Source organism: Papilio machaon, chromosome 26 (genome assembly GCF_912999745.1).
Source record: "Papilio machaon chromosome 26, ilPapMach1.1, whole genome shotgun sequence".
Taxonomy (NCBI): domain Eukaryota; kingdom Metazoa; phylum Arthropoda; class Insecta; order Lepidoptera; family Papilionidae; genus Papilio; species Papilio machaon.
Genome location: NC_060011.1, coordinates 1981104 through 1992567, shown reverse-complemented (window position 1 = coordinate 1992567; position 11464 = coordinate 1981104). Strand labels below are relative to the sequence as shown.

General features: G+C 36.3%; 1 protein-coding gene across 1 annotated transcript; it reads left to right on the top strand.

The window, feature by feature from the left end:
• The first annotated feature begins 299 nt into the window (after positions 1-299).
• LOC106718668 (ornithine decarboxylase 1) lies at positions 300-10753 on the top strand. The gene is made up of 10 exons (XM_045684429.1): positions 300-512; positions 2490-2638; positions 3115-3524; positions 3980-4097; positions 4595-4726; positions 5193-5316; positions 6265-6438; positions 7589-7720; positions 8257-8382; positions 10107-10753. Exons 3-10 carry the CDS (start codon positions 3338-3340, stop codon positions 10449-10451), a joined length of 1338 nt encoding a protein of 445 aa, XP_045540385.1. The 5' UTR covers positions 300-512; positions 2490-2638; positions 3115-3337; the 3' UTR covers positions 10452-10753.
• The last annotated feature ends 711 nt before the right edge of the window (positions 10754-11464 follow it).

Here is an 11464-nt window from a genome sequence, read left to right as displayed (position 1 = left end):
TTATGGCTGTAAAAAAAATTTAAATAACTGATAGTGTGATATCTACTAAAGTAACTGGCCACTAATTTAATAGCGTTATTTTGTTTTCTATTTATTTCGATTATGTTTTATGATTTTTTTTTGGCTGTTATTATTCTCAAAATTATGGTGACCTTAATTGCGACGTCATCAAATGCGGTTTGGAGCAGTAGCGTCTGGCGTAGCTCGCGACTTCTGGTTACATCAGCGAGGCCCATCTCTCGTGATATTCAACTCGCAAATCTTCTGATAACGAGCTCATTTAAATACAACGCGTCGCTTGACACATTCATCAGTTTCCCGCCATTTGTTCGACGAGTGACAGTCGTTGTTTGTGTTCGGAAACCGGCTTACATTTTTTTAAAAATCTCTTTGTATCAGTTCAGCTGATACGAATTCAAGTTGAAGTTCTTAACTAGTAGTCATTATTTAGCAACAACCAGGAGGTTGTTGCTTAAAGGTCAAAAAAAGCTTTGAGAATTACGCTATCAAAGGTATTTTTTTTTTCATTATTTATTTTTTCTTATATAATTTTAAGAAAAAGTCATCGCATTTTATTATAGAATCACAGGAAGGACTGGGATATTTTTTTCTGCATTATTCTTATATATTTCCTGTGTTACGCTATTGTAAAATATTAAATTAAGTATTACGCATCAATTGCAAATATGTATTAATATGATTTATTTGTCATTTATCAAGTATATTAAACATTATATGGCTCTAGTACTATAGTAACATTGACCTTGACTGAGAGTTAACTCCTGCGCTGGCGCCATGTGACGTCATATGATTCGCAAGATGGCCGCTACACAAAAAAATATCTATATTTTATGTTATTTTACGATTTTACGATTTATTAAGTAAACAAAAGTAAATTGTTTATCTTAAATTTTTAGATTACTGGTTATAAGTACACCATTTGTATGTTTCCATGTGGTTTTCTTCAATTTTGATTGATGATTTAAAAATTAAAAACCATTTTGATACCTAATTGTAATGTTTTCATATAAAATTAAATCATATACTTAACACGTACAAGTTCCTGTCTACAATTCAGTATATTTGTGTTTGCTTTTCACATTTAATTCGTGTTGTTTTATTTAGTTATTAAAATAACATGTTGGCTGTCTTGTAAATTTTATATAACTAAAATCAAATGTGGCTGTACGACACAACTGCATTTGCCTCAACGACGATAATAAATATTATAACCTATAATGATACATGCCGATTGCCAACGATATCGTAATAACATACCTTTTACAGGCAAATATATTTCTAAATTATAACTGTAATTATATGTTGACTCACTTTGAAAAGAGACTCAAAAGTAATATATGTAGATATAAAATCACATTTCTAGTATCACTACCAAAGATTCCATTATTCATATTTTAAGTAATTTTGTACCTAAACAGGTCTTTTCTTTTTCAAACTAGTTATTTAGATATATATACTTGTTCTGTGATATAACAAAGTTTTCAAAGCAAGTTAAGGTATTTGCTTTATTGAAGTTCGTTTTACGCAAAGTTAGTAAAAATTATATAGTGGTTTTTTTGGTTAAGTTTATCAGCAAATAGCTGTCGCCCGCGACGCCGTCAGCGCTGAATTAATAAAAATCTTAATAAGTAGCCTATGCCTATGTTCTTCCAGACTATGTTTTACATCTATGCCAAAGTTCAATATCCGTTGAGTAGTTCCGGAGATATCTTTTAACAAACATCCTTCCATCCATCCATCCAAACTTTCGCAATAATAACATTTATTACTAATAATTAAATTGACTACTTAAAAAAATTATTATTATTTTTAAATTTCAAATCGTCATGAAATAAATCCTTGATTTTTGTTTTACAATCTTGAATTTTTATCAAAATTTATATAAGAAACTAGCTGTCGCCCGCGACTCCGTCCACGCGCATTTAAAAAAAAAAATAGATGTTGGCCGATTCTCAGACCTACTGAATATGCTCACAAAATTTCATGAGAATCGGTCAAGCCGTTTCGGAGGAGTACGGGAACGAAAACTGTGACACGAGAATTTTATATATTAGATTTAGACGAATTCAATTCAAAGATACGACGATATCCGCGAAATGAGATGGTTTTATCATCTTATCTAAACATTATCAATACAGACGATTGTACACTTGGTTAGTACTCAATTTGTTACTTTCCAGTGGTGTAGTGCTTTAAAATCATTTAAAATTACATTTTTAATCTGAATTTTATTGCATAAAGCAGTGATTATTTGAATGGGCCGGTTCGACCGGTGAAAAAAACCGATCACAAAGAATACATAAATATTTAGAGGTATTTAATCGTTATTGTAAATGATTTTTCAGGAAACCCTGAGATAGATTTAAGAAACAACTGCTAATTTGTCCACTTCTTTCAATTGTACTTAATTGGTAGGGTAGTTGTATGAAAATTGTTTGTGTATTAACATATGTTTTGTGTTGTTGTAGGGAGCACCGGCCTTGTCCGGCGCATCTGGCTGTGCCGGGCGACGAGCGCCCGCCTGCCCCCGCCCGCCGCGCTGCTGGCGCCGCGCGCTCAACGTCGACCCGCCCTGGCAGCGAGCACGGGCCCGCTGACGCCACACCACGCGATACACGTATGTATACATCTTCAGGATATACTTCACATGCCACACTCTCCTGAACATACTCTTCATACCCCTTTCACCCTAATTACCTTATTCAACCGAACATTCCCTACTTGCCTCTTTCATCCGAACATACCCTAAATACCCCATTCATCCGAATATACCCTACACGTCCTGTTCAACCCGAAAATACCCAACACGCCCCAAATACCTCGCACACGCCTGATGATGGTATCATCATCATTATAAATAAGCCTGAATGATTTGTTACATATTTTAATAAGTTTTTTTAAACTTTTAAGTTAGAAAAGCAATTAAATATACCTACTGAAAAAAAAACATTGTTAAATGTTCACCGCACATTATCTATGGCGCATTTGTCCGCTTCACCTTATCGATTTCCTTTCTAGTTTTGTAGGCCATAAAAAGTCTAACCTAGAACATTGATAAGTTCAATAAAACTAAGTCAACATTAATTCCATCAGCTGACACCTGTGGACTAGCGCTAGTGGGCCCCCACCACCGGCCTCTGTTACGTGACACCGACCCCCTGTGCGCCAAAAACTAAGCGCCAAGGGGACATCGCTTTCCTATCTACTGAAACCTCACACATCGAGGTTACGATAGCCGAAGTCTACAATATCTATAAAAAAGACGACAAAAAACTTCGTTCTAAGGACACCGAAGCTTATCAAGATACCGAGTAAAATGAAGGTGATTGAAGACGAACAACGCGTGCGGGTGATGGAAGGACCATGGACCCCGGAGGCGGTGATCAAGGAGATCGTGGAAGAGGGTGGGCATGATGAGCCCTTCTACGTAATGGACCTGGGCGAGGTGGTCGCCCGGTACCATCATTGGAAGGAGCTTATGCCCAGGGTCGAACCATTCTACGGTGAGTTATATTTGAACAAAAACTAAGTACCTGGCATTTGATTTGAACCTAACATGGTCCAATTAAGTGCCGATTTGTATCTTCTTATTGCCGGATTAACGAGTTCCAATATTTGTATTTCATAATATTTTAATCAAATATAAAACTTTTCAAACATCTTAGTGGCTCTTAAGTTCGCTCGAGTCTTTGAACATAACCTTGTCGCAGAACACAATGTTAGGTGTGTTGGTGTGTAGCGGGATGTGGGGGGAGGACACTGAACCGCACGCACATAATCTTGAATCCTTGATCCGACAAGATTGAACATAGTTGTTTGAAATGTTAATGGTGTCACAGAAGGAATGTGATGCCAAAAAACCTTTGAATTATACCATAGATTACGTATCTCTAAGCTGTTTTAAATGCACATTGTTCATTACAACTGTTGTAATTCGTTATTGTTGTTGTTGTTGTAGCTGTGAAATGCAACGACGACAAGTTGTTGGTGAGCACTTTGGCTGCTCTGGGCGCGGGCTTCGACTGCGCATCCAAGGCCGAGATAGAAATGGTCACCGGTCTCGGCGTACGACCTGAGTTAGTAATTATATCATCGTAATATGTCCGAGATATTTTAAACTTGTTTATTATGACTTGAAAACTTTTAAAATGTATGTATGAAAAGATTATAGGACTAGTTGTCGCCTGAGACGCATAAAAAAACTTAATTTGTAGTCTGTGTGTTCTTCCAGACTATGTTCTACATCTATACCAAATTTCATCGAGTTCCGTTGATTCGTTCTACAGATACCTTTTAACAAACATCCATCCATACATCCAAATATTCTAATTTATAATATTAGTAAGATTTATAGGAAAATACAATATTTTTAAGTTAGGCGCCATCTATAATCAACTACATGAATCTGTAAAATGAAATGTCGGTAACAAAAAATATTATATTTCAAAATTTATTGACTTTAAGGCTTTAGATGTATTTTATTTGGCTAGATCTCAAATGTAAAACTAATCCTAAAATGTGATTTATTTTAAGGCATAATAATATAATTAATGTTATATGTTTTGTTGCGCAGACGCATTATATTCGCGAATCCGGCGAAGCTGGCGTCTCACATCCGCTACTCGTCTTCAGTTGGAGTCGACCTGATGACCTTCGACTCTGAGACCGAGCTCGTCAAGATCAAGCAGCACATGCCGCATGCTCAGTCAGTATATAACATATTTAATTTTTATATTTTAATTCTAGTCTTTAAATATTTAACTTTAAGCCACTGATGCAGTAATTCTCTATACTAATTCATTTAATGATTACTTAAATCAGACTTTAGTATAGATTTCTCATATTAACTCTGTATTTTATTTGAATGTATGTACCCTTATTTTCTCGACTTGTCCGTTTAAATAATAGCAGTGTAACAATGTTATCATTATTCCGCCCACGTGTGAAAGTATCACTACTAATAGGACCCTATGGCCTAATTTGGTCCCCCTTTCTCTTACCACCTTTTTCTTATAAGTGAAGTATAGGAAGGGGGAATATTCAATTTCTGTGCATCCCCTAATCTGTTAATTGTAGTTTAGGTAATTAAAAAAGAATAGTTCTACGCTAAATTCCTCCCTTTGTGATTATTTAACAATTTTTGAGTGACAAATATCTGTTGTCTTTGTTAGGTTGGTGGTTCGTATCAGATGTGATGCTGCGGCTGCTCGCTGTCCTCTTGGCATCAAGTTTGGTTGTGACCCCGTCACTGAAGCACCACGTCTTCTCAAGCTGGCAGCTGTCTTCGGACTCAGGGTACGTTCTACATACACACACATACATACATCATCATCAGCTCACTGTACATCCCCATTGAGGAGCTCGGAGTCTACCCCAAGTTAGGGGTGACTAGGACATAGTCAACCACTGGCTAAGTGCGGGTTGACTTCACACATATCATTGAATTTCTTCTCAGATATGTGCAGCATCACGATGTTTTCCTTCAACGTAAGAACATCAGATAAATGTACATATGTAAATCGAGAAACACATTGGTACATGACGGGATTCGAACCCAAGACCTGCAGATTGCAAGTCAAGTGCTTAACCCATCTGTGCTGAGCCATCAATTCCCCATAGTACAAGATCACACAACAATATAAATGTAGAATTAAGCAACAAATAGAAAAGTCGGAATTAACTATATTTTTTAACAGTTCACATATAATGTGTTAGACTTATGTAAAATTTATATTTAAGACATATCAAAATTAAACACTTTTATACAACAGATAATAAAATAAGTCAAATTATATGAAATACTTGTTTCGTGTGGAGAAAAACTTCCTTTTTATCACATGATCAAAAGTGACAGTAGCACTAAATGTACCACAGATATACAAAAAAACATTTTATTACTTTATCTACAATGTACTCTGTGTACTGTAGTCATAGAGCAATCACTTCTGTCAAATTTCACTCAAAAAAAAGTAATTTTTATAAAACAGTTCACAATTTATAACAAAAATAAAAAATAAAAGAATTTTTTTTTTTAATTCTCTAGAATAATGTTTAAAAATTGTGACAGATGACAGACTACTATTGGTGCTAACGCCATTTACCTAGAGCTTGCAGTTTTTCTCCCAATTTAATGCTTTTTGTATGAGAAATATATTTTATCACTTCCCTTAGTGAACAACATCCGTCTCTGAGTATTACAGTAACATAAAAAACAAGAAGTTATTCAGAATTTGTGTTCCCCAGGTGGTTGGTGTATCTTTCCACGTGGGATCTGGTGCAGAGGAGAATGGTGTGTACGCTCGTGCCATACAGTACTGCCGCGCATTGTTCACTCTGGGTGCTGCAGCTGGACACACCATGCATCTGCTAGACCTTGGTGGAGGATTCCCCGGACACACTGGCTCCAGTATACGTGAGGTATGTGTAACATAATTCTATAAGTCACTTTTAAGTCACCTATAAGTCAATAAGCAATCTATAAGTCATTTAATTATCTTTAGGTCATGACCTGACTTATAAGCCACATATAACTTTGTTTTATCTGATGTCATTTCGACGCCCCCACCGAATAACCCCGTAATAGGACAAATCAAATTTTTCAGGAGAAGTAAAAAACCGTATTTCTTTAATAACTTCATCAATAATTATTGTACAATAATCTTTTAGATACCAAAACAAAGATAATTTTTATAGCTTCATTGTATTTGAAGAAATATGAAGGAAAAATTATAATACCGGAAATAAAAAAAAACTTTCAATAATGACTTTTTATCTTCGTAATTAACATTAAGAAAAATATAAAAAAAATTCACAACTTGTAATAGGACCTTTAGATGCAGAATTTTACGGAAAAGCAAAAACCCGGTAAGAGTGCATTACGGGATTATTCGTTGGGGACGTCGATACAATGAAATAATTTAATGTAATTTTCAGTGACAAAGTCAATTTTATAATTTGGTTTGATTTGAAATTCTAGAAATCAACAAAGTCGTATGTCGGAAAATACAATAGTTTCTTGCAACAAATTTTATACATACATTGAAAAATATCATAGTACTAGCTTTTACCCGCGACTCCGTCCGCGTGGAATAAAAAAAAATACACACAAAATAAAAAAGTTCCTATGTCCGTCTTCTAGTTCTAAGCTACCTCCGCATTAATTTTCAGCTAAATCAGTTTGACCGATCTTGAGTTATAAATACTGTAACTAACACGACTTTCTTTTATATATTACTAGCTGTCGCCCGCGACTCCGTCCGCGCGCAGTTAAATAATGGGGGGGGGGGGGTTATGAAAAATAGATGTTGGCCGATTCTCAGACCTACTGAATATGCTCACAAAATTTCATGAGAATCGGTCAAGCCGTTTCGGAGGAGTACGGGAACGAGAACTGTGACACGAGAATTTTATATATTAGATATAGATATAGATAGATTTCTAGGATTAACTTAACCTATACAAAATCAATTAAATATTGGATCAGTTAAAACAATTTACTATTAAATGAGTGTTTTTTATTAGGAAAAACCTATTAAAATTAATGAGCATTATTAATTAATTGTTACAGACAGCTCAGGTGATCAATGCAGCGTTGGACGCCAACTTCTCTGGTTGTGAAGTCCGTGTCATTGCGGAGCCCGGCCGGTACTTCGCCTGTGCTGCATACACCCTCGCTACCATGATCTACGCTAAACGAGAGGTCAGCAATCATTCACTCGTTCAAGTCATTCACTCACTTCTTTAGTTTCTTCAATGATAAAGTAATTCTTTTAAAAAAAATTAATTGTGGGAAATAAAGTTAAACAAGGATGATTTAAATCTGTATAAACTGGCATAAAACCTACATGGACATTGAAATTGGTATTTTAAAAAAAAAACATGAAATGACAGCTGCTTCTTTGACATTGACAGGAGAGTGTTAGTGACCTGTCAAAATTTGCTTTGACTAATGCTTACCTGGTCAGATATCTTTGTTGATCTATTTACTTTCTGTACTTTATTATATACTAGCTTTTACCCGCGACTCCGTCCGCGCGGAATAAAAAATAGAAAACTGGGTAAAAATTATCCTATGTCCTATTCCTGGTTCTAAGCTACCTGCCCACCAATTTTCAGTCAAATCGATTCAGTCTTTCTTGAGTTATAAATGGTGTAACTAACACAACTTTCTTTTATATATATAGATTATATTTTGTATTTTTTTTTCATTTGTTATATTTTAATTTAATTATGTAGGTGCCTGCGAAGGAGGACGACGTGGAGGAGACGCACACAATGTACTTCATGAACGACGGCGTGTATGGCTCCTTCAACTGCTTGTTGTACGATCATCAGGAGGTCACTCCTGTACCGCTAAACACGGTATGTATACACAAATAATATATATTTTTACTAGCTGTAACTCCAGATTCCGTCTGTGTGGAATAAAAAAAAAGTAGCTTATGTGTTCTTCCAGACTATGTTCTATATATGTGCCAAATTTTTTCAAGATCCGTTGAGCTGTTCCGGAGATACATTCAAATAAACTTCCATCTAAATATTCTCATTTTTAATAATAGTTAGATATAATTTGAAAATGGTCTTGTAATGGCAACACTGCGCAATAAAAGCGACGCGTTTTAAATGATGACAAGGAAATGCATTTGGTCGATTTGAACGCTTTTTTTTAAACGCTTAAAAATTGCTCGTGCGAGTTAGATGAAGTAGGAGTAATTTCTTTATTTAGTTTTTTTTTACAATTTTTTAACTAATATTAGGTCCTTACATATGAAATTGGCGTTTTTCGTACTGGCCACTTTAATCACGAATTTCTCCTCTTTGGTAAGGAATTCCAAATTCAAATTTGTACAGCTATAGACTCATGTATTTGTGGTTCGATGACCGTCATTCATTTGTTTTTTTCTTCTGTTTTTTTCTGTTTTCGTCACTCATTTTACAAAATGGAAAACTTAAAATAGCGCATTATTTACGAGTACGAGTTCCGCCGTGGCACTAGTGCTGCGGAAACGACTCGAAGGGTGAATGATGTGTATGGCGGTCGTGTTGCAAAAAAAAACACAGTTCGTTTTTGGTTCAAACGTTTTCGTTCTGGAAATTTCGATCTGCAGAACAAGCCCCGTGGACGGCCTGAGACTCAAGTTGATAATGAAGAGTTGAAGGCTATTGTGGAAGCGGATCCATCGCAAACCACGTCCGAGTTAGCTGCAGGCTGCGATGTTAGTGATAAAACTGTTTTAATTCACTTGAAGCAAATTGGGAAGATTAAAAAGCTTGAAAGGTGGGTACCTCACGAATTGACTGAAGCAAACCGGCAAACGCGCGTCGACTGTTGCGTTACATTACTAAACCGGCACAATAATGAAGGTATTTTAAACCGAATCATTACCTGCGATGAAAAATGGGTTCTTTACGATAATCGGAAGCGCTCAGCGCAATGGTTGGATCCTGGCCAGCCAGCCAAATCCTGCCCCAAGCAAAAATTAACCCCAAAAAAGTTACTTGTAAGCGTTTGGTGGACTAGTGCCGGTATTGTTCATTACAGTTTTCTCAAATCTGGCCAGACTATTACGACTGATGTCTATTGTCAGCAATTGCAAACCATGATGGAAAAGCTAGCGGCTAAACAACCTAGGCTGGTCAATCGCTCCACGCCACTGCTGCTTCACGACAACGCTAGACCACACACTGCGCAACAGGCGGCTACTAAATTAGAAGAGCTTCAATTGGAAAGTCTAAGACATCCTCCGTACTCCCCGGACCTTGCTCCAACAGATTACCATTTTTTTCGAAATTTGGATAACTTCTTGGAAGGGAAAAAATTCAACTCCGATGGGGCAGTCCAAATCGCCTTCAAAGATTTTATTGATTCCCGTCCGACTGGTTTTTTTAGTAAAGGGATCAATGAACTACCTATGAGATGGCAAAAGTGCATAGAAAATAATGGTTCATACTTTGATTAATTAAATATATTATATTAAAAAATATTCGACTTTTTGTTCCTCCCATACAAAACGCCAATTTCATATGTAAAGACCTAATATTTTAATTATTTCATATAATAAACTAATTATTTTGTATTTGAACAGGTGGAGGGCACTCCTCACAGCTCGTCGTTCTGGGGTCCGACATGTGATGGTCTGGACTGTGTGGTGCCGCGCATGCGCATCCCCGCACTGCCGCTGGGCGCATGGCTCGTGTTCCGCGACATGGGCGCCTACACCATACCCGTAGCTTCCTCCTTCAATGGATTTCCCGTGCCCAAGGTCCGAGCAGTAGTAGATCGCCGTCTCTGGTCCGTACTGAAGGAACTCTGGCCCCTCACAGAGAACCATTTCGTGGTGGCACCTCCGGCACCTGTGGCCCCTCTGGCACCAGTGGCACCTCCGCCGGAACCTCATCGTGCAGTATTCGTGGAATGCGCTCTCAAGTGAGCGGATATGAGGCTGCCGTTCAATGAGCTTACAGGCCTATAATCAATATATTTTTTAAATCTCTTGTCTCTGTAGATTTTTACCGTGAAGTTTCATTGTAGTGATACATGTATTGAAACATGTTGTCTCAATTTTGTCAAAGATGTCTAATTTTAGTCCTGTTTCCCTTCTCACCCTTTTTTATCAGGAAAGGATGGGAAGGGGAAGTGGATTTAGCAGAAGAGGGGATGCATAAGAAAGAGAAATGTCCTCTTTCTGTGCGACCTCTTCTCCGTTGATTAAAGGTAGGCAACGCATCTGCATTTGCGGATGTCTATGGGCAACGCCTCGCTATTTCGGCGAATTCAGGTGGCTGTTTGCTCGTTTGCCACCTTATGATATAAAAAAAAAAGATAATGTGAGGTCTATACAAATATCACTGCAGTAAAGTCACGCTTTAATATCCAATAGTTGTAAAACTAGAACGGCAGTCGGATTGAAAATGTAATTTTCAATTTTCATTAGTTTTTTTCTCATATTTTGCCTTTATTTTGTACAAGGATGTGCAATATTTATATGAATTTTATATTTATATATTTTTTTTATATACAATTGTACGTCCGATGTATTTTTTTGGTTACCATCTGGAAAGGATTTATAGGATAAAGTGAGGAGCAAATATAGAACAAACTTAATATAGTAAAAAGCAACACTAACTTTTTCAAATGTACTAAAATTTAAGGTTATATCAGACTATTATTGGATTTACTATAACCCTCGGACTGTGGGTTTCCAAGTTAAAAATCTCCATTTAAAAGAAAGAAATAAATAAATTTAAAAGATAATGGCAGAAATAACAATATGTTTTATACAAAGACTTTGGTCTCAGAAACCAACGGTTAGACATAATTTAGAACTACGTAATGTGAATTGAAAAAAGTTTTAACAGTACATATTCGATGAAATCTATGACGTCATGAATTTATGGTTCTTCTGTATATGCTCCTTTGTTTGATTAGTTTGTTTCCATTGCT

What these genes read in the sequence shown, in the direction of transcription:
- LOC106718668 (XM_045684429.1), top strand. Translation starts at nt 3,338, where the DNA reads ATGAAGGTGATTGAAGACGAACAACGCGTGCGGGTGATGGAAGGACCA. An exon ending in GGTCTCGGCGTACGACCTGA is followed by an intron (nt 4,098 to 4,594) that starts GTTAGTAATTAT and finishes TTTGTTGCGCAG; the next exon opens with ACGCATTATATTCGCGAATC. An exon ending in CTCCTGTACCGCTAAACACG is followed by an intron (nt 8,383 to 10,106) that starts GTATGTATACAC and finishes GTATTTGAACAG; the next exon opens with GTGGAGGGCACTCCTCACAG.